The following is a 21,575-nucleotide window of genomic DNA, read 5'->3' on the forward strand; positions in this document are numbered from 1 at the left end:
CCTATTGATGACTGAAGTGAAAACTTTGATTTGCTAAAGAGCCATTATGCCTGAGGAAATAATCAACTTTTGTTGCTAACTAAATATTTGCTTGTGAAAAGTTCTTAAACAATTTAGAATGAAGCCTTTTAGCTCTATTTGCTCTCCTTGGGAACTGCTGACAATGACTTTCAACGCACACAAGTTGACATGGTGCAACATGTCTGGGGCTATTGCAAAACATGCCATCATACAAGGAACATTTGTTATGCTAAGCACAAAGAACATTCTCAAAGTGGTGTGGTCCTTCAGCGATCTAAAAACGTATTATGTGAAACCACATAAGGATACATTATGAATGCTATTTTAAATAATAGGTAAAGAAAACAGCAAACGGTTTGGAAAAGGTGGAGTTGCTGCCTGGTGACCGGGACAACCTTGCCATTCAGACCCGTGGTGGACCAGAGAAACATGAGGTTACAGGATGGGTGCTGGTAAGCTTTTAATCCACATTTAAGAACATTCATTAGGAATTTATGTAATTTCAACCCACAAAAAAATTCTTAAATTGTTGTGCTGCTTACAGTAAGGAATGGGAATGCCTTTCACCATGTTGCACACAAAACAGTCCCCAGTCGATATTACAAGAGTGGTGACAATTAGCAAAGCATTTCCTTGGTTGTAAAGCACTTTGGGATGTTCTGAGATCGTGTAAGGTCCATCTAAATGCAAGTTCTTCCTTTTAAGTCACGGCTCCCAGAGTAAAGATCTGCCAAATCTGCGGCAAAAGTGAGGAAAACATTTATTTTGTGCGCTACGGGTTAGCTTATAATAACCTGTAACAACCTGTCTGATTGGAGATTGCACATTTTGTGCTGTCCTGTGGTCATTGTTGGGCTGCTTCCGCGCTCCCCACAAGAGTTTAGAATTAGGTTGAAAATATCCAAACCCAGTCCCGAGCAAGGAAGGCTTTCGTATCACCAGACTAGTCATGTCTGTCTTCAACCCCGAGGTAGCCTTCACACAATTATGTTTCAATTTTTCAAACAAAAACATTGTTGCTTTCAAGAAATCTGAAGGAGCAGAAGTTTTACTATCAATTCTGCTCATTATAATTTGCTTTCAACATTATCTGTCCGTTTTATAAAAAAAAGCCTGTAAAAAACTGACCCACGTTGCCAACTTGTCACAAGCATCTGAAATATGGTTAACTATATTTACTCATCTAATTGAACTTCGGGATTAAAATGTAGAATCTCTGGATTAAATTACCCACAATTGGGCAACAATGGAACCAAAGTAACAATCTGGCTGTGAGGAGATTTGACTCTTGGTGTACTAATTGTACGCTAGATTAAAAAAACCATCTTATTTCTTGCTTGGTAAAAGAGTGACAAAGACAGCAACTTAGTTACATATCCATGGCGAAGAAAAACAGACACTGATTCAAAGGAAAGATAAGTGAATAAGACCTTGGTTTAATGACTTGAGCTGAGAATTTGTTGTCACCCCACTGTTCAGGTATGACATTGAAAACTAACTCTCTTCTCTATCTTGACCTCATTTATTAATCCAATTTCTTTGCCCCAACACACCCCCCTCTCTCTCAATGTGACCATCTGTATTTTCACAGAGCAGTGCTGTCAACACATTCTGCTATCTTACCTTTATGCCACTATCAGCACCATCTTTAGTCTTTAACACTACCATTAACACTCCCTTTAGTGGCCATGACATTTGGCCATGCATCACTCCTAGCTCCCACCTATTCTTCTCCATCCCTTCTTAAACAGTATAAAATTCATCACATTTCTCTCTCTCTCTTTAGCTCCGAAGAAATCATACAGACTCGAAATGTCAACTGTTCCTCTGTCCACAGATGTTGCCAGGCCTACTGAGATTTTCCAGTATTTTCTGTTCATATTTTAGAATTCCAGCATCGGCAGTTTCTTTGCTTTTATATACCCAGGCATCTAATTTGGAAGGCAGCAAAAATGCATCATGTCATATAGTACAAACTGTAGTACAAGCCTCCTGGCTCTGTGCCTGAAATGGGGCAATCGGGTCTTTGCATTTGCAAATAGAGGCGTTTTGTGACTCCATTCTTAAAATTGGACAGACCTGAAAATAGCTGATGCCAGGGCCTGCTATTTTCCACCACAGCATTGAAGATCATTGCTAACCTCACTCGCTTCCCTCCTGATTGCAATCCTTTCAAAGGCTTCTTGAGGGAAAGCAGCCTACACAATGTTTCATCCATAAAACTGGTGAGCTGTCTCTGCACCGGGGCTGGTGTCTGCATATGTTAAGACGGCCCGGCTGAGACTCAGGCCTCCGATGAGTGCTCGCAAGGAGTTGTCCATTTCAGCCTTGAAAACAAGGCCAAAACAAATTTCCACCCCTTGAGCTTTAGAGAGGATAGAAAGGGAAGTGGATGCGACACTGAGAAGTTTAGGGCTGAAATGCCAGGTTAGATTTGGTATGCTGAAAACACAATTGCTAATACGGTGCAGGGAGTAGATTTAAGAGTTAGAAATTATATTGAGGCACTCATCATGCCGTATGAAGGAAAGGTGAATTCTATTGCACTTTCTGCAATTTTTGAATTTGAAATGTTTTGTCGCCCGTCTACATATCACATATATTGTAAATAAGAGAATTACAATTGTATAGAGGTACTCAGGAGGGGCTCACACTGTATGGTGACAAGTCAAATTTTATGGCATTTTCTGTAATTTTCAAGTTGAAATGTTTTGTAATATTCTTTTGCAATTTTTATGAATCAAGGATATAATTTTGTAAACAAGAAGATTCAAGAGTTAGAGGAATGGAGAGTTGTCGAAACATTCATTTTTGCAAATTCTGCACATTAAGTGCCATGTCTCCAATCATCTTTATTTTCAATTATATTTAGATCTCTCCGCTCACCGAGGAAGACGCTGGAGAATATGAGTGCCATGCGTTGAACACCAACGGAGAGGCTGCAGCTGCTGGAAGCATACATGTGGTTGAAGAACTAGAAAGTGCGTGTAATGTTCTATATAAATAACATAGATGTGTCATGAAATATATGTAGCTTCATGGCTACTAAAAGGACTATCATGATTTTTCATGGGAGTGATAAAGAGGTAGTGAGGGGAAAGGGCAGACAGATTTTAGCATGAGAATTTTAAATACATGTCCTGAAGCCTGCAAGATGCGATTCAGGCGGCAAAGTTTTGCACTGAGCTGTTTTATATTATGTAGGAAGCCGGTCAAGAGAGAATTGGAATAATCAAGTCTGGCAGTGACCAAAGCACGAATCAGATTTCATTCACACACAGGTTGAGGCAGGCTGGTGTTCGGGGAATGTAATGGAGGTGGAAAGAGGCTGGAGGAAATATGGGGTCAGAGAATTAAACGGGATGCTGAGATTTCAAACAGCTGAAAAAGCCTTAAACAGTGGCAAGGATTCAGAGTTTGTGGCAAGGGCACAAGACTATTGCTTCAGTCTTCCTAATTCCCCAAAAAGCTATGGTTAATTTAAGACTTCAACTCAGCAACCTGCCAGAGATAGAGGAAGTGTTGAGAAAGGGAGCGCTATAATGCTGGTTGTCCTCCGTGTACATGGGGAGGCATAATCAGTGTTTGCAGTTATGTAACCCTAGGGAACCATGTAGTCAAGAAGGGATTGGTCTCAAAGGTCACAGTGTAACTTGAGGAAGATAAGCCTTCGCTGGAGATGGTCTATCCATCCAGATATGAATGGAATCAAATGAGGGCAGGGCTACTGAGCTGATTAACTAAGAAAAGATGTTGGAGGTGATTGACCATATCAAGGGCCGCAGAGATCATGGAAGATGAGAGAAAATGAACCACGGTCACAATCACAGAATATTAGTGCCATGGCTGGAATAGAAATCTGAATAGAAGTTCAGGCAGGGAGTTGCAGGATTGATAGGTACAGATTTTGGAGACATGTTGAAGAGAGGAAAGGAAAGTTGGCATCGGGTCAGTAGTTTGCAAGGACAAAGTTGTCAGTGATGGGGATTATTTTGAGAGGGTGATGACAAATGTTTTTGAAAGATGGGGAGACAAAACCAGAGGAAAATATAATGTTTACAAAGTCAGTACGGGGAAGGGAGGTTGGGTGCTCAGCAATTTAGCAGAGGAATGGGGACAAAGGAGCAGGTGGTGGTTTTTGTGGACAAGATGAGCTCAGAAAGGGCATAAGGGGAGAAAACTAGAGAAGGACGTGGGATTAATACTAGGTCTGATGGGAAAGGTTTAGTTTGTGGAGCAGGAGGGATACAGATGGTGTCAATCTGAGCGATAAAAGTTGTCCCGGAGTTCCTTGCAATTGTAGTGGGAGTAAGGGTAGAACAGGTAAGCATAAAGATGGTAATGGAGAAAAGAAGCCAAGTGTTTTTTTTGTTCTCCAGGATCATGGAGTGGTGGGCACTTTTTGTCAGGGGAGAATGGGACCCAATTGTATTTGAAGTGTGAGACTATGTTTTTCAGAATTTCTCCATAATTCTGTTCTTCAAGCGTCTTATGTTAATCCACTGATGTGTGCTGTAATTCTGACCTGTTGTTGACGTTATGTCCTTAAGCTTGAATGGGAATGGTGACAGTTTCCTCAACATATTTGCTTGAAAAAAGGATCCAAAACTGAATGGGTGTTGTGTATCGACCCCCTGGTAGCAGTTCGGAGGTGTTAAGATTATATAAATGCAGAAATTAGACAAGTGTGTAGCAAAGGCGGACGGCGAACATGGAGAAGGTGAGGCGATTGGGGGGGGGGGGGGAAGAATGAGTTAGGATGGAAGAGGAATTCTGTAGGGGTGGGGTCCAGCTTAAGGGCTATGCTGGCGGCAGCATTGTCAATGGCGCCGAGCAGATACTCAGGGAGACCGATGGTGCAGTCCACGGTAAAGATCTAGAACCAGCTGAGGAGGCACTTTTGGAAAGAGGGGGTGTCAGTGTTAAGCCTTTGTGTGAAAGCCACGGTTTACTGCCAGGGGATAGATGGCACGTATAGGTACTGGAGAGAAGTGGGGGCTGGTTAAGGTGAGGGATTTGTATCTGGAAGAACGGTTTGCCAGTATAGATGAATTGAAGGAGAGGGTAGAGTTCCCGAGAGAAAGTGAGTTTAGGTACCTGCAGGTAAGGGACTTTGCGTGGAAAGTTTGGAAAGGGTTCCCCAGGATGTCGAGGTACTCCCTGCTGGAACAACTGTTGCTTCCGGATGTGGAAGGGGAGGGTAGAATGGGAGACCAAATACAGGTGGCTGGGGAGCTGGGTGGGGAGATAAACTGGAGAGTATGGAGTGAGGTGCTACGAAGGGTAAATGCAACCTCCTCATGCGGAAGGATGAGCCTGATACAATTCAAGGTTGTATACAGAGTACATATGACACGGGCAAGAATGAGTGGATTCTTTCAGGGCGTGGCAGACAAGTGAGAGACGTGTGGGCGGAACTAGCGAATCATGCACATACGTTCTGGTGCTGTGAAAAGCTGGAGAGATTCTGGGCGGGAGTGTTCACGGGCACTAGCAAGGAGAGTGGTGGAAGAGGTGGATTCGGACCCGTTGGTGGTGATCTTTGGGATATCGGAGAAGCCGGAGCTGGTGGAGGGGAGGATGGCTGATGTTGTAGCCTTAGTCTCTCTGATTGCTTGGCGACGGATTTTATTGGAGCGGCCGTCAGCAATGGGGTAGCGACCTGGCTGGGTGACTTATATGACTTTTTTCGGCTGGAAAGGTCAAATACGAGTTAAGGGGTTCAGTGGAGGCCTTTGAGGCAAGGTGGGGGATGTTCGTGACTGTGTTTGAGGAGTTGTTCGTCGTTGGGGGATGAGGGGGGGGGGTGAAAAAGGGGAAGATTTGTATGAACTGTATAGTTGTGTGTTGGGAAGTTTGTTTCCCAAATTGTTTATATGTTGTAACTTTTCATATACATTTGGAATAAAATACATTTAAAAAAGTGTGTAGCAAAGACAGAGTAGTATTAATGGGAAATTTTAACTTACACATTGATTGGGAGAGGCAGACAAGCACCTGTCAGAAAGGTAGTGAATTTCTGGAATGTGTCCGGGATAGTTTCCTGCAGCAATGTGTTCTACAGTGCAACAAAGGAATTCAGCGTCGTGTTTGAAAGTGAAAAGCACGATTCAGATACTAGAATTTTAGACTTGGGTAATGCTGACTTTAACGGGATGAGACACAGACTGTCTAAACTGGAAAGATATGTTAATGGGTCTAAAGATTGAAGACCAGTGGGGAATATTTAAAGAAACATTTAACAAGATACAAAGTGAGTTTATACCCCTGAGAGGAAAAGGCTCCACTTCACACAAAAAAACCGCCATGGACAACTGGAGATTAGGGGCAGCATAAAACAAAAAGGGCTTACAAAAATGCAAAACAGAGCACAAACACAGACGAATAAGATAGATAGAGCAATGGGTTACAAAGCAGTTTATCAGGGCTACTGAAAGGGATTATTAAAGGAAACTTGCAAGGGACATCAAAATCAATAAGAAGAAATTTTATAGTTTAGTAAAGGGAAATTGGGTGGTCAACAACTAAAGCTGAAAATGGAGATACTGCCAGTGATAATGAGAAAATGGCAGGCATGTTGAACAATTACTTTTCCCTCAGTATTTACAGCTGAAAAGAAGGATAACTTGCCGGAAGTCCCGAAAAAATTAATAGCCGATAGACGACAGGCATAATACAATTATTGCAAGTACAGCGTCAGTAACGAGGAAATTAATGGAACTAAAGAGTAACAAATCCCCAGTACCTGACGGTTTCCATCCAAGGGTGTTAAAGGAAGTAGGGAACACATTGTAGGTGCCCCAACTATAATCTTTCAGAGTTGCGTAGGATCAGTAGTCCCTCTGGATTGGAAAATTGTACATGTGACTCCACTTTTTAAGAAGGGTGAAAGGGGGAAACCGGGGAATTACAGACCAGTTAGCCTAATTTTGGTCGATTAAGGAGAGCCAGCATGGATTTGTGAAGGGAAGGTCATGCCTGGCTAATCTTATTGAATTTTTTTGGTGACAAAGGTAGTGGAGCGGGGAATATCTATGGATGTTATTTACATGGACTTCCAGAAGGCATTTGATAAAGTCCCAAATAAGAGACTGTTAGCTAAAGGTGGAAGTCCACAGAGTTGAGGGCAAATGATTGAAATGGTTAGGAAATTGGTTAAGTGGCAGATGACAGTGTGGGGATAATGGGCAATTACTCTAATTGGCAGGAGGTGACTAGTGGTGCACCACAGGGTTGTGTTGGGGCCTCAATTATTCAATAATGACTTGGATGATGGCATAGAAAGTCAAAGATCCAAATTTGCTGATGATACAAAATTAGGTGGCATTGTAGACAACCTAGATCAGAGCATAAAATTGCAAGGAGGGCAGCAAGGTGGCGCAGTGTTTAGCACTGTTGCCTCACAGCGTCGGGGTCCCAGGTTCAATCCCGGCTCTGGGTCACTGTCCGTGTGGAGTTTGCACATTCTCCCCGTGTTTGCGTGGGTTTCGCCCCCACAACCCAAAGATGTGCAGGGTAGGTGGATTGGCCACACTAAATTGCCTCTTAATTGGAAAAAATGGACTAGGTACTCTAAATTTATAAAAAGTAATAATAAAATTGCAAGGAGGTATTGACAGACTAGGTGAATGAGCAAAATTGTGGCAGATGGAATCCAATGTAAGCAAGTGTGAGGTTATCCATAGATCCTTAAAAGGCCACGAACAAGTGCAGAAAATAATCAAAAAGGCTAATGGAATGTTAGCCTTTATATCTAGAGCATTGGAGTATAGAAACACAAGAGGTTTTGCTGCAGCTATACAGATCCCTGGTTAGAACCCGCTTGGAGTACCGAGAGCAGTTCTGGGCACCACACCTTAGGAAGATATTTTGGTCTTGGAAGGAATGCAACGTAGGTTTACAAAGATGATACCTGGATTACAGGGTTGATTTGAGAGGAAAGATTACAAAGATTAGGCCAGTTTTTGTTAGAATTTAGAAGGTTGAGGGGTGATCTTATCAAAGCATTCAAAATATTAACAGGGGAGGACAGGGTAGATAAAGATAAAACTATTTCCACTAGTTGGAGATTCTAAAACTAGGGGGCACAGCCTAAAAATTAGGGCTAGACCATTCAGGAGAGATGTTAGGAAGCACTTATTTTATTTTTTCCAATTAAGGGGCAATTTAGCGTGGCCGAGGACAGCACGGTGGGGCAGTGGCTAGCACTGGGTCATTGTCAGTGTGGTTTTGCACATTCTCCCCGTGTTTGCATGGGTTTCATAGAATTTACCGTGCAGGAGGAGGCCATTTGGTCCATTGTGTCTGCACCGGCCCTTGGAAAGAGCGCCCTACCTAAACCCTAGCCCCGTAACCCAGCAACCCCATCTAACCCAAGGGCAATTTAGCATGGCCAATCCACCTAACCTGCACATCTTTGGACTGTGGGAGGAAACCCACGGAAACACGGGGAGAACGTGCAGACCCTGCACAGACAGTGACCCAAGCAGGAATCAAACCTGGGACCCTGGCGCTGTGAAGCCATAGTGCTAACCACTATGCTACCGTGCTGCCCCCACAATACAAAGATGTGCAAGGTAGGTGGACTGAACACGCTAAATTGCCCCTTAATTGGAAAAAATGAATTGGGTACACTTAATTTTAAAAAAAAGTTAGGGTGGCCAATCCACCTTCCCTGCACATCTTTAGGTTGTGGGGGTGAGACCCACGCAGACACGGGGAGAATGTGCAAACTCCGCATGGGACAGTGTTCCGGGGCCAGGATCGTACTGGGTCCTCAGCGGCGTGAGGCAGGAGTGCTAACCACTGCACCACTGTGCCGCCAGGAAGCACTTCTTCACTCAAAGAGTTGTCGAGGTTTGAAACTCGCTCCCACAAATAGCAGGTGAAACCAGAACAGTTGTTGATTTTAAATCTGATAGATTTTTGTTCAGCAAAGATATTAAGGAACCTGGGCTGACGGCAGGTATATGGAGTTAAGTCACAGATCAGCCATGATCTCATTAAATGGCAGGACAGGCTCGAGGGGCTGAATGGCCTACTCCTATTTCTATGTTGGTTTGTCACAGGGAAAATCCTGGAAATCAATGTATTCAACAAATTATGTGTAATTATTACAGGAGACTTCAGAATTGAATTTAAGACCAGAATATGGAGCTGTATTATGATATAGAAGAAAACTAAAGTCAATAGATTATGATTTTAAAGACACACATGGAAAAGGTGAAATAAGTCAGTGAAAAATCTAATGGGACAGGGCTCTCCATTTGTTGAGCATGTACAGTAAAACCATAGAAACATAGAATCCCTACAGTGCAGGAGGATGCCATTCGGCCCATCTCATCTGCACCAATCCTCTGAAAGTACTCCACCCAGGCCAACTCTATCCCAGTTACCCTGCAACCCCATCTAATCGTTGGGACACCAAGGGGTAATTTTGCGTGGCCAATCCACCTAACCTGCACATCTTTGGGACAGTGGGAGGAAACCGGAGCACCCGGAGGAAACCCATGCAGACACAGGGCGAACGTGCAAACTCCACACAGTCACCCAAGGCTGGAATTGAACCCGCGCGCTGTAAGGCAACAGTGCTAACCACAGTGCCACGGTGCCATTCTATTAACGCTATTTCTTCTTATTAACTTTGGCGTTTTGCTTTACAGTGAAAGAGGAAGTATGAAAAAATATTCAATGGAATGAACCAATGACCAACCACTAGCTCAGCTTGGAGCTCATCTACTGACGGGGAACGCTGGGGATATGCAGACTATTTGTATAGCGCTTTTTTCAGTGCATAACAAGTCGGGTTTTCTAGGGATCGTTTTCCCAGCATATAGTTACTTTTAATGATGATTGTTGTTGTACCCTTCATTTTACTCTGCTTGTGGTTAGATTTTTGTAAGTCAAATATAAGGCCAAAGGAGCACAAATCAGTTTCTCCATTATCAAGATACAGGCTGTATATAAAGTTATGGAATAAAATTTATACAAAGCTTAAAATACAAAATTTTATTTTTGTTTTCACAACAAAATCTACTTACAATGCTGGCAAAGATAAAACCACCAATCAAGCCACCAGTGAGAACAGTAAACACATGAAGTGAGACTAAAGACCTGGTATTTGAATAAGCAATACCATCACACTTTCTCATACATCATTGTGCACTCTGCTGCAAATAATTTTGCCAGTCACATATTATACTATTTCAATATTGTGCCATAAACCTGGCATGTCTGAGAAAAGCCGATCATTTACAGTCCATTATGAAATCAACATTCGGGGTGCAATGCTCATTGACATTAGTTCCTGGAAGAGAAGTTTGCAGGCATAGGGCATCCGCACCAACGAAATCTGAAAGTTAAAGAACAAGGTGAATAAAAGGTAAGCATCTATTTTTTAAAAACCTACTTCTATTTTTATTCTCATCCTTGCCACAACACGGTTCCACTGACATTTATGGATATTTACAGTCATTTACACATTGTTTAAAATTACTGTTCATGGCTTCGAGTCCCCTCTCCAAAAGTCTTCCCAGTTACTCTGGAGAAATCAGAGAGCTATTGACTTAAGCTAAACTTGTGTAAAACTTAATTCAGCCTTTTTTATATAAATACCCTTAAGGCTATTTGCATAGCTATGGTATAAGCGCTTTCATGTTAGTATTACAAACTTTTCAATTTGTTACAGTTTAAAATATTGATAGGTTGCGTTTTTCTATCACTGGATGCACAATCTGCTACAAATAATTACTTAGCCATATGCATCTTTGCCATTCACATCTGGCCACTCACATTTCACCTACTCTTTTATATTTAGCCACTTCTTCACCTCAACTGCCCGACCGAGCAGTCCATCCACAAATGTCATCATTCTCTGTATAAAGTAGTTAAATACAAACGTTCTATTCCCTTTTCTAAGCCTAGTCATGTCTCCAGATTCAAAACTTTGTGGCAATCTCATCTAGGATCCATTGGTCAGATTCTCATTTCACAAAAGCCATCCATTAGCCGCTCAGAGCCAAATGAGGCCAGTTCTTTTTTTTTTTTTTACAGCTCATGTCCAATACAAAGCACCCAAACATATTTGATACAGGACTCACAAACACAGAGGAGACATTGATTCTATCAGTTTAGATAGATTTCAGTTGAGCTCCCACCGATGAAAATGCCTAAATCACTGTTCCAATATAGCACGATAACTTGATAAGAGTTGCATCAGTGGGGCGGCGCGATGGCACAGTTGCACTGCTGCCTACTGCGCAGAGGACCCGGGTTCGATCCCGGCCCCGGGTCATTGTCGTGTGAGTTTGCACATTCTCCCCGTGCCTGTGTGGGTGTCACCCCTACAACCCAAAGATGTGCAGGTTAGGTGGATTGGCCACACTAAATTGCCCCTTAATTGGAAAAAGTAATTGGGTATTCTAAATATATTTCAAAAAAAGGAGTTGCATCAATAAATTGTAGTTAGATATTGATGAGATGTGTGGAGTCAGTTGGGACGATCACTTAGGAGAGAGGAAAGGTAATAAAGGCAACCAGTTTCTGGTGCTGGCTAATCTTTTCTAATACTAAACATGGAACAGTACATTTCTATAGTTTCATGCCGTACAATTCCACTGATCTTTTTTTTTTTTAAATTGGAATTTTATCATTTTTACAGATAACGCAACACATTTTTTTTTTTTTTTAAGTACCCAATTAATTTCGGTTTCCAATTAAGGGGCAATTTGGCGTGACCAATCCACCCACCCTGCACATCTTTGGGTTGTGGGGATGAAACCCACGCAAACATGGGGAGAGTGTGCAAACTCCACACGGACAGTGACCCAGGGCCGGAATTCGAGCCCGGGTCCTCAGTGCCGGAGGCAGCAGTGCTCACCACTGCGCCTCGTGCCGCCGCAATTCCACTGATCTTTTAAAGCATTGGAATAAAATGAACATTAATTTATGAGTTCCTGCTACAAAACTAGAGTAGAGAAACTTAAAGTAGCTTGATCCTTTTTCAGAATTATAACTTACACTCCAAGGTCTGTTTAAGCAGGAAAGAGGTTTTAGGATGGAGATTCCCACACAATAGCTTTGGTCAACAAAATGAAAGTTATTACACTTGAGTTATTCACTCACTTATCCCTTGGGCACAAGTAAAACAATGCAATAATCTGAACACAGACAGAAAGCAAGAGCTCAGCCTTCTGGATGGTTAGAAGAACAAGCATTGTGGCACTTCAGCAATACCGAGTAAGCACACGGTAATTTACAATGTGAAAACAAACATACAGAACTGGACATTCCTAAAATATTCAAAATGAAGTCGCCAGATACAGAGCATGCAGAATACAGGTTTGCACGTCTATCTATCATACAGATTTCTGCATGTTGGAAGAAGATCATGCTCGTCACTTGAAGCAACTATCGCAACCCCCTAGAAATTACGGAAAGCCAATATCTTTATTGTCTGTACTTCAGAATGTTTGACACGTACCTGAGTTTTGTTACGACATCCTCTGCATTCGTAAGTGTGTGTCCTGGTATTGGCAATCGCCATGAGTCCACAAAGATTGCATACATGCACCTGATAAGGATCAGAAACCTCAAATAGCCTCTCTCTCAAAAACTGGGCTGCACCGTGAGCAATCTGACAATCTCGTTCCATCTCCCCAAAACGTAGACCGCCGTCACTAAAACAAAAACAAATCACATATTATGGAGAGCAAAAGGTGGGGAAAACAATCTGTAAATTACGACAGGTTACCTCTTAATTTGATGATTTCCCAACACAACCTCACTCTACCCTCAAATTATGTACATTGGCTTCTGGTGAAAACACTAGAGCTGAGCCTGGGTGTGAACTTCAACAGCGCCCGTCCACCTGCTTAATCACTCCCTCCAATGTAACATTGACGCAGAGTGTACCATCTAGAAGGTACACTGCAATAACTCACAAAGGCTTAAGCCAATTGCCTCCCAAACCCATGATCTCTACCACCATGGGTACAGCGCCAACTGCAAGTTCCTTCAATGTTACACACCATCGTGACTTGCAAACATACTGCAATTCTTTCATCATCACTGGGTCAAAATCAAGGAGCACACTATGTAACAGCACTATGAGAGTATCTTCAGCACTCAGCAGTTTAAGGTTCATCATTATCTTGTCAAGCGCATTTGGGTATGGGCAACAAGGGCTGGACTTATAGCAATGTTGACACCCAATGGAGGAATTTTTAGAACGGTTTGAATACACTAGGTCAGTCACACACTCACCCATCAGACATAAAAATGTTACCATAATTGAATAATTCAAACAAGTATAAATTACAACTAAATGGACTTGGGAAGTCACATGGTCATGATTAGAGTAGATGGCCTCTCATCAAAACTGGAAACTTGCTCAAAGTCAGCAGAATTACTTCAAAGACACAGTAAGACAAATGTCAAGTTTCATCTTACCGAGATCTACCCTCCATTGGCTGTCTGTTAAGGATTTGAACAGGTCCTCGAGCACGGGAATGAATTTTGTCATCTACCATGTGTTTCAGGCGCTGGTAGTAAGTAGGTCCAATAAAGATCTGCGATGTAAGTTTACGCCCTGTAAACCCATTATATAGAACCTAGGTATGAGAGGGATATGTTAATTATGTAATTTGTCATGTAACCAAACACTTTACTATATTTATGCTCACTGGAAAATAGAGGACCATGTGGCTTTCAAGGCCATAGCATTCAACGCACAACATTAGTGATCTGCGTATATAAAATGTCACTTAGTAACAAGCTGACTGGACTGCACAAACAACGTGACCCTCAGTAATAAAAATGGCACGGGGTGCATGATGTGAGCGTGGAGCGGCTGCGTTTTCCCGATCTCGGACTTTAATCCTTTATTTTATCCCAATACACATTCCATAATTAACTTTTTGGAGGCATATATGTCTTGCACTATGTCCCTGGTTGGAGTTTGGTGATGAGGAGCCGAGTTGAATCAGAGAGAACCACGTTTGATTGAGGCGGTCAGTGGTATCTGGGGTGGGGTCCAGCTTGCAGTGGTTATTTTGGTGCTGGACGGGCCCACGCCTTGGCATGCTGTTTGAATCGGAAAGATGGCTACCATTGCAAATGATGTTTTGGATGATGATCTCGGCTCCGTGGTACAAGTGGTGCTCGCTTTGATGAACTGCAAAGTATCCTTGGGAGAATGGTGGAAGCGCAGAAGAGAATCCTGGTGTTCGATACAGCAATTTCCCTGGTGGAGGCCTGCCTTCAGTTGGTAGAAATCCTGTTGCATGGCATGCCATCTATACTGACCGACCCTGAAGTGGGGGCCGGACAGGTAGTGCCCCTGAGCCCAGTCTTTTGCGATATGTGAGAGGCGAGTTCCCAATTGAGTTTGAAAATTTTCTTTTTTCTTTTTATTAAATTTAGAGTACCCAATTCATTTTTTCCAATTAAAGGGCAATTTAGTGTGGGCAATCCACCGACCTTGCACATCTTTGGGTTGTGGGGGCAAAACCCACGCAATCACGGGGAGAATGTGCAAACTCCACACGGACAGTGACCCAGAGCCGGGATCGAACCTGGGGTCTCGGCGCCGTGAGGCAGCTGTGCTAACCACTGTGCCACCGTGCTGCCCTCATCCTGAACTCTCTTGGTCATTACGAGCAATTGCTGTGGGAAGGTGTGCACCACTTTACCATGTTTTCATGGCTTTATCCTTCTTTCCCTTGTTCTCTGGTGGTGCGTATGGAGGCACCAAGTTGAGCCAGCTATATTGCTGTTTTCCTGTTCCCCTCTGTATCTATGGACGTTGAGACTTGTTTTCTTGCTGAGCTGTACCATTCCTGTGGTTTTGTTGTGTTATTTGTTAAAATGTAAAACTTCAATAAATCTACGTTTTTCAAAATGGCACACGGCTAGCACTTCCAATCCCTTTTTCCAATTCCACAGAAATTCTCTCCAACCCATTATGCAAGACAGACACACCCCTGAAATTCCCTGGCCACTCCTCGTGTTCGGATCAAGCTCTTCAACCTCTTGTACTAACAGAAATTAGAGTATAGGAAGCCGGCACCATTATTATTCAAGGCTGAGTTAGATAGATTTTTGAAAGACAAGGGAGTCAAGGTTCAAAGGGGGAAAACAGGAAGGTAGAATGGAGACCACAACCAGATTAACCTTGGTCTTATCGAATGGTAGAGCAGGCTCGAAGCGCCGGATGGCCTACTCTTGCTCCTCAGTCCTATGTTCTTATAGTTTGGTAATCAACAATCCAGCTGGGTTACTGTGACACAACTGAACTGCCTTTAGAACCACTTAATTTACTAATCATCTGCATACTCAAATGTTTAAATTCAAATAAATGTATATACTGCTTGTCATAACAATTTTGATGATTAGGCAAGAAATTCACTCAGTCAATAACATATCTCTTTGAATGGTCTACAGATCTCCTCCACTGCCATCTCCACTATCCAATGGCCAATAATGTACTCTAAGCATTTCCCTACGCTAATGTAAATGGATATGATAAAGGTGTACTCAATCCAAAATGAATGCAAGACAGATTGCAAGCCAAATATGAGCAACATTCACTCCCAATCATAAATTGGATGATAAAATTGACTTGGGTGAGCCAGACATCTGTTCCCCCAAGGCCAGCACATCCTGGGGTACTTATGTGTGTCTAGAAGCTGAAAGAATGAGATACGGTAAATATGTTACACAATGCTCCCCCTTGTATGAACAATGGCCTCAGATGCCTTGTGATGTTATTCTAAAGCTGCTATTAAAAGGTTGAGCCAGGTTGCACAAATTGTCTTCTGCATACAAAAGGAAAATAAGTTACCTCATTGCCTCGGAGGTGGTATCCATAGTCTGATAACAGGTTAGAAATCTTCTGTACATTAACGGCGTCATTAAAGGGGGTAGCGTCACCAATTTCACCCTTATTTGCTGACACCTGAAAAAAAACTTGAATGAGAATGGAGACGCCAACTTTACATAACAATGAAATCTTTACGCTTTTAAACATACCTTCCCTTGCAGACACTCAATCAAGTGACCTACTGTCATTCGAGAAGGAATGGCATGTGGATTGATTATAATATCCGGGGTGATACCTTCACACGTGAATGGCATATCCTAGAAAAACACATGCACATTAAGCAATTATAAAAAGGTAGAAAATCAAGAAGTCAGAAACAATGTAGATCAGTATCTGCTGCTTCTTGGCCTAACTCACCCATTACCCAGGTCTTTGCTACCTTAAGCTGCCTTGGCAAATAAGCATTTTAAATCCTTGTCCAGCTTCAATCCCATAGTCTCACCCATCCACACCTCCGAATCTCATCCAGTCCAATAGTCACTGCCTAAACATGCTCCTCTGATGCAGACCTCATATATGCGTCGCTGTCATTCCCCCTGCCATCCCACTCCACTGTTGGTAGCTGTGCTTTCAATCAACGTGTCTAGTTTTGATGTTGAAATGTAATCCCTAAACTCTTCAACCTCTCTCTGCTCCTTCAGCACCTCCTCAAAATTCATCTCCCCTTTCCAACTCAGGGGGGGGGGGGGGGGGGGGGAAGAGAGAGAGAGAGAGAGAGAAAGAAGAGCTAAAATTGATTCTGAAGCTCAGTGGGTCAGGAAGTATCTCTCTCCATAGATGCTCCCTGATTTGTTGAGACTTTTCAGCACTTATTACTCTTATTTCACCATCTCCAGTATTTTTATTTGGTTCTGTTCCTGAATTTCAAATCAATTTTCCCCTGAACCAGAATCCATACAACACAAATCCCTTACCTCTTGTCTGTACTGGATACCACACGTACCCTTCTGGCCATGGCGACTGGCAAATTTGTCTCCAATTTGTGGAATTCGGACAGATCGTACCTGTGTAAAAAGGGCACGTGGTTTACCAAAACCAAAAGAAGGCACTAGACAAATAAGAAATGTCAGGTAGTTGCAATGGTCGTTTAATGGTATTTTCGAATGATTCTTGCTTGCGCATCCTGATGGTGCTGGTGCAGGGCCCAGTCCATAAGGTGGTGGTGCTCAAGACCCAGTCCGTTGTTTCTGTACCCTAAGTCGTTATCAGTTTGGGAAGCTTTGAAACATTACTAACTTCTGGCTTGGGTTACATCCTCCCAAGCGTTGATAAGAATATAGCATGTTTTTAGGACACTGTTTAAGACCATCTTTTTAGATACATGCACACATATAAATACATACATACATACACACAGTCAGTGAGACAGCATTTAAATTCAGTTGTGCAACATTTCTTCCAAATGGGTTGGAACAATCTGCTTCCATTTCTAGGAATGGTTGGTAACATTTATGTTTCTGCTGGGATTCCTTCAGATTAGGTAGCCTCTCTGATCTAGATTACGTACTCGAGTCTCATTTAAAAAAAAATTCATACATAGGATGTGGGCGTCCATAGCTAAGTCAACATTTATTGCCCAGCCCTAACTACCCGTGAGAAGATAGTGGTGAGATGGCTTTTTGAATTGCTGCAGTGCGCTAGGCCTTCTGACTCAGAAAGAAGTGTGCTTCACTGAACTAAGGCAAGCTAAGGTTCTGTATCTTTTTAATCTAGAACAAAGAACAAAGAAATGTACAGCACAGGAACAGGCCCTTCGGCCCTCCAAGCCCGTGCCGACCATACTGCCCGACTAAACTACAATCTTCTACACTTCCTGGGTCCATATCCTTCTATTCCCATCCTATTCATATATTTGTCAAGATGCCCCTTAAATGTCCCTATCGTCCCTGCCTCCACTACCTCCTCCGGTAGTGAGTTCCAGGCACCCACTACCCTCTGCGTAAAAAACTTGCCTCGTACATCTACTCTAAACTTTGCCCCTCTCACCTTAAACCTATGCCCCCTAGTAATTGACCCCTCTACCCTGGGGAAAAGCCTCTGACTATCCACTCTGTCTATGCCCCTCATAATTTTGTATACCTCTATCAGGTCGCCCCTCAACCTCCTTCGTTCCAGTGAGAACAAACCGAGTTTATTCAATCGCTCCTCATAGCTTATGCCCTCCATACCAGGCAACATTCTGGTAAATCTCTTCTGCACCCTCTCTAAAGCCTCCACATCCTTCTGGTAGTGTGGCGACCAGAATTGAACACTATACTCCAAGTGTGGCCTAACTAAGGTTCTATACAGCTGCAACATGACTTGCCAATGTTTTGTGGATGTTTTGCACGCTTTGGAAGTTGAAGACTGCTGGACTGTTATTTCTTTCTCATTAATACCATGTGCTACTTCAAACTCATCAAATAGGCCCAATTTGCCTCCTGACTTGGGGCACAGATAACAAAGACAGTGCAGTGGTTGCTATCCTAATCTTGGATGTAACATTGACAAGACAATGTCAACTCAACAGAGAAGGATAAACTACTGAAAAAGTATCTGCAGAATAAAGTTACTGTGGATATCTGTGTGAAATATATTTTTCACACTTCCATCCAATGCTTCAATAAAGAAAAAACTCAAAAAGGAATAAAAGTTAAGTATTTTCATGCCTTACCCTAATTTTGCAAAATTTGTATCCTTCTTGGTTTAGCGTCACCATGACCTGATCCACAATACCAGTCTCACTGGTCCGTAGGAAGGTGCTGCAGTCTCTCTTCGTGTACCGTCGATTTATGCTCTCCAGCTCGTCATCGTTTTCTGGCAGTGTTACGGTTTTACCAATGATTACATCATCTCCTGACACACGCACACCAGGCGCTATCAGCCCATCTTCATCTAGCTTCTCATAAATAGCATGTCTCATACCTATGAAACAGGTTAAAGGATGAATCATCGGAAGAGAAATAATTATCATACTGAATCTTTACCGGTCGTATTGGTGATTTCACCAGCTGAAAAAACGGATCAGGAATAGCTTTTAAAATATGCAGACGAGCACAACATTTGACTTTTGTCTCTACAATAGCTTTTCAAGAGTAAATTACACCTAAAACATCATGCAGGGTTCAATTTAGGACCAAATACCATTATTTTACACTTTGATTCAGCCAGAAGCTCCATGCAAGATGTAACTTCTATCCTGTGTGGGACTGATTTCTGACAAACTAAACTTTTAAAAATGGATGTAGAACCCTGAACAATTGAATGGTTTCAGTGAATTAGTCTAAGTACTTTATTTTTTTTTTTAAAGTTCTTTCCAGGTGGGATGTTCCTGTTTACCTCCACTTATCAAAATATATGGTCAACATATTCACTGGAAAAATTATAAAAGGCATGTCACAACAGGCATTTTACAGACCGTACCCAACCAGCCCTTGCTTGCAAAATTCAAAACATAGTCTGCAACATTAGATCTGATTCTGCGATTGGATAACATTTGCTAAATAACCCTCAGTGTGCTAAGAATGACACTGACAACTAATTTAAAATAGTCAGTCAGGCTCACAGTGTGGTGCATTTGACTGTACTGGAAGTTACATATATTAATACAGAGCCCATTTCTTTGCAGACAGAAAGAACATGTATACACATTAAGCCTGCTTCAGCTAAACAAAACAAGTGATAGCCATTCGTTGGATCATTCCTCAGGGCAATGCCTAGACCAGAGTCAAGCTGTCTGGTTTAAATTTCAAACAATGCTTGGCAGTTACCTATCAGTCACCAACAACTGGTGCATTCTCCATGGCAATGCCGCTACTAATTAGTATGTTTACCAATCAATCAGCATTCAGTTCTCATACAGCATGAATTGCACTCTCCGTGGCAATGCCTCTACTAATTATAGTCTGCTTGTCAACCAATCAGCACTCCCTTCTCATACAGCATAAATTTGTTGTCCCCCCATGGATTTGTATTCTAGCGAAATGTCCCAATGAGTGCAAGATGAAAAGCTGTGCCAAAAATTATTTTCTCAGCAATACTAATGTTACATTTATTTCCCCCCTTAAATTTAGAGTACCCAATTCATTTTTTCCAATTAAGGGGCAATTTAGCGTGGCCAATCCACCTACCCTGCACACCTTTGGATTGTGGGGGCGAAACCCACGCAAACACGGGAGAATGTGCAAACTCCACATGGACAGTGACCCAGAGCCAGGATCGGACCTGGAACCTCGGCGCCATGAGGCAGCAGTGCTACCACTGCGCCACCGTGCTGCCCCTAATGTTACATTTGCATGTATAAGTTAGCCTTATGGAATAGGGGAAAATGAAAGTGTTAATTATTTTGATATTGATGCCTAATAGGCCTGTTAGCAGGGTTAAATTTGTATCTCTAGGATTCAGGACAGTCAGTGAGTCACAGAACATAAACAAGCCATTCAACCCTTCAAGTATAAGCCTACTCCCCAAATTACTTTTCAAATCAATTCATAGGTTCGAAAAGGCCAAGGTATATAAACGACTCACTTGTGTGATACCATATTCTGGCAATAAATGCCACTTGGGTGTAAATGTCCAAGAATAGTGCCCCAGCAGAAAAAAAACAAATACAACTGTAACAGCAGAATAGCTGAACGAGAGATGTAACTAGCAGAACCAACGACCAAGAATGCAATAGCAATGTGGAGGTGTAATCCCATCATTAATCCTCATGTGCAATAGAGTCCACACTCACAAAGGTTGTATGAAAAATATGTAAATGTGATGATATCTGAGTGGAATTGCTACCGCACTGAAGGACAAACCCGAACATTAAATTATGAACATGCAGCATTTTAATATTCAGACCTGAACTGGGAAAGCAAAACAGAATTCTGGCTCACCCTGGCAAGTTTCCCTAGAAGGTCTCTCAAATACTTCCTCTTGGTCAAAACCTTTCTTTGATTCTTGTTCTTTGTACGAGCGGTAGAACACAGACCTATTAGACACAAATAAATACATTCATGAAAATAAACATACACACCAAAAATCAAAAGATAATTGAACCGTTGTGGCCAAGATACACATACCTGAAATAGCCCCTGTCTACTGCAGAACGATTCATGATGACAGAATCTTCTTGATTGTAACCAGTATATGAAGCAATCGCTACAATAGAGTTTATACCTAAAACACAATTTGAATAGATTAAGCATCCACTTTTGGCATATCTCCTACAAAATCCACAACCTTTGTTCACACCAAGATAAGATTAAAACTTAGTTTAACTAGTTTTGTTTTTGAATTTAAGTGAAACATCAGGGACGGTATAGTGGTGCAGTGGTTAGCACTGCTGCCTCATGTGCCGAGGTCCCAAGTTCGATCACGGCACCGGGTCTCTGTCCGTGTGGAGTTTGCACATTCTCCCTGTGTCTGCGTGGGTCTCACCCCCACAACCCTAAACATGTGCAGGGTAGGTAGATTGGCCACGCTAAATTGCCCCTTAAGTGGAACAAAAATACATTTATTTTTAAAAATAATTTAAGTGAAACAAGGGCAATTAAGACCTATTTATATGCATAAACACACTGGGTTTAAATCAAATGCTACCTTATATTTATTAACAAAGTTAACTATTTCACAAAAAGGATCCTCACAAAGCACGGAGATCAAATCACATTTAATAGTTCATCACCACACCAACCATGAAAACCAA

The 21,575-nt window shown here is 42.2% G+C and overlaps 2 protein-coding genes across 3 annotated transcripts in view; one reads left to right on the forward strand and one right to left on the reverse strand.

Moving 5' to 3' along the window:
- LOC140408375 (insulin-like growth factor-binding protein 7) overlaps window positions 1–10,027 on the forward strand; it is a 58,594-nt gene extending 48,567 nt beyond the window's left edge. The window contains exons 3-5 of the mRNA XM_072495487.1: window positions 357–473; window positions 2,894–3,002; window positions 9,684–10,027. Coding sequence (XP_072351588.1) covers window positions 357–473; window positions 2,894–3,002; window positions 9,684–9,700 — 243 coding nt within the window. The 3' untranslated portion in view covers window positions 9,701–10,027. The remainder of the gene's footprint in view (window positions 1–356; window positions 474–2,893; window positions 3,003–9,683) is intronic.
- LOC140408374 (DNA-directed RNA polymerase II subunit RPB2) overlaps window positions 10,015–21,575 on the reverse strand; it is a 52,415-nt gene continuing 40,854 nt past the window's right edge. For both annotated transcript variants that reach the window (XM_072495485.1, XM_072495486.1), the window contains 9 exons: window positions 20,950–21,046; window positions 20,764–20,858; window positions 18,555–18,805; window positions 16,816–16,905; window positions 16,051–16,158; window positions 15,863–15,976; window positions 13,471–13,631; window positions 12,503–12,698; window positions 10,015–10,372 (listed from right to left, as the gene is read on the reverse strand). In XM_072495485.1, coding sequence (XP_072351586.1) covers window positions 10,283–10,372; window positions 12,503–12,698; window positions 13,471–13,631; window positions 15,863–15,976; window positions 16,051–16,158; window positions 16,816–16,905; window positions 18,555–18,805; window positions 20,764–20,858; window positions 20,950–21,046 — 1,202 coding nt within the window. In that variant the 3' untranslated portion in view covers window positions 10,015–10,282. The remainder of the gene's footprint in view (window positions 10,373–12,502; window positions 12,699–13,470; window positions 13,632–15,862; window positions 15,977–16,050; window positions 16,159–16,815; window positions 16,906–18,554; window positions 18,806–20,763; window positions 20,859–20,949; window positions 21,047–21,575) is intronic.

Source organism: Scyliorhinus torazame, chromosome 3 (genome assembly GCF_047496885.1).
Source record: "Scyliorhinus torazame isolate Kashiwa2021f chromosome 3, sScyTor2.1, whole genome shotgun sequence".
Taxonomy (NCBI): domain Eukaryota; kingdom Metazoa; phylum Chordata; class Chondrichthyes; order Carcharhiniformes; family Scyliorhinidae; genus Scyliorhinus; species Scyliorhinus torazame.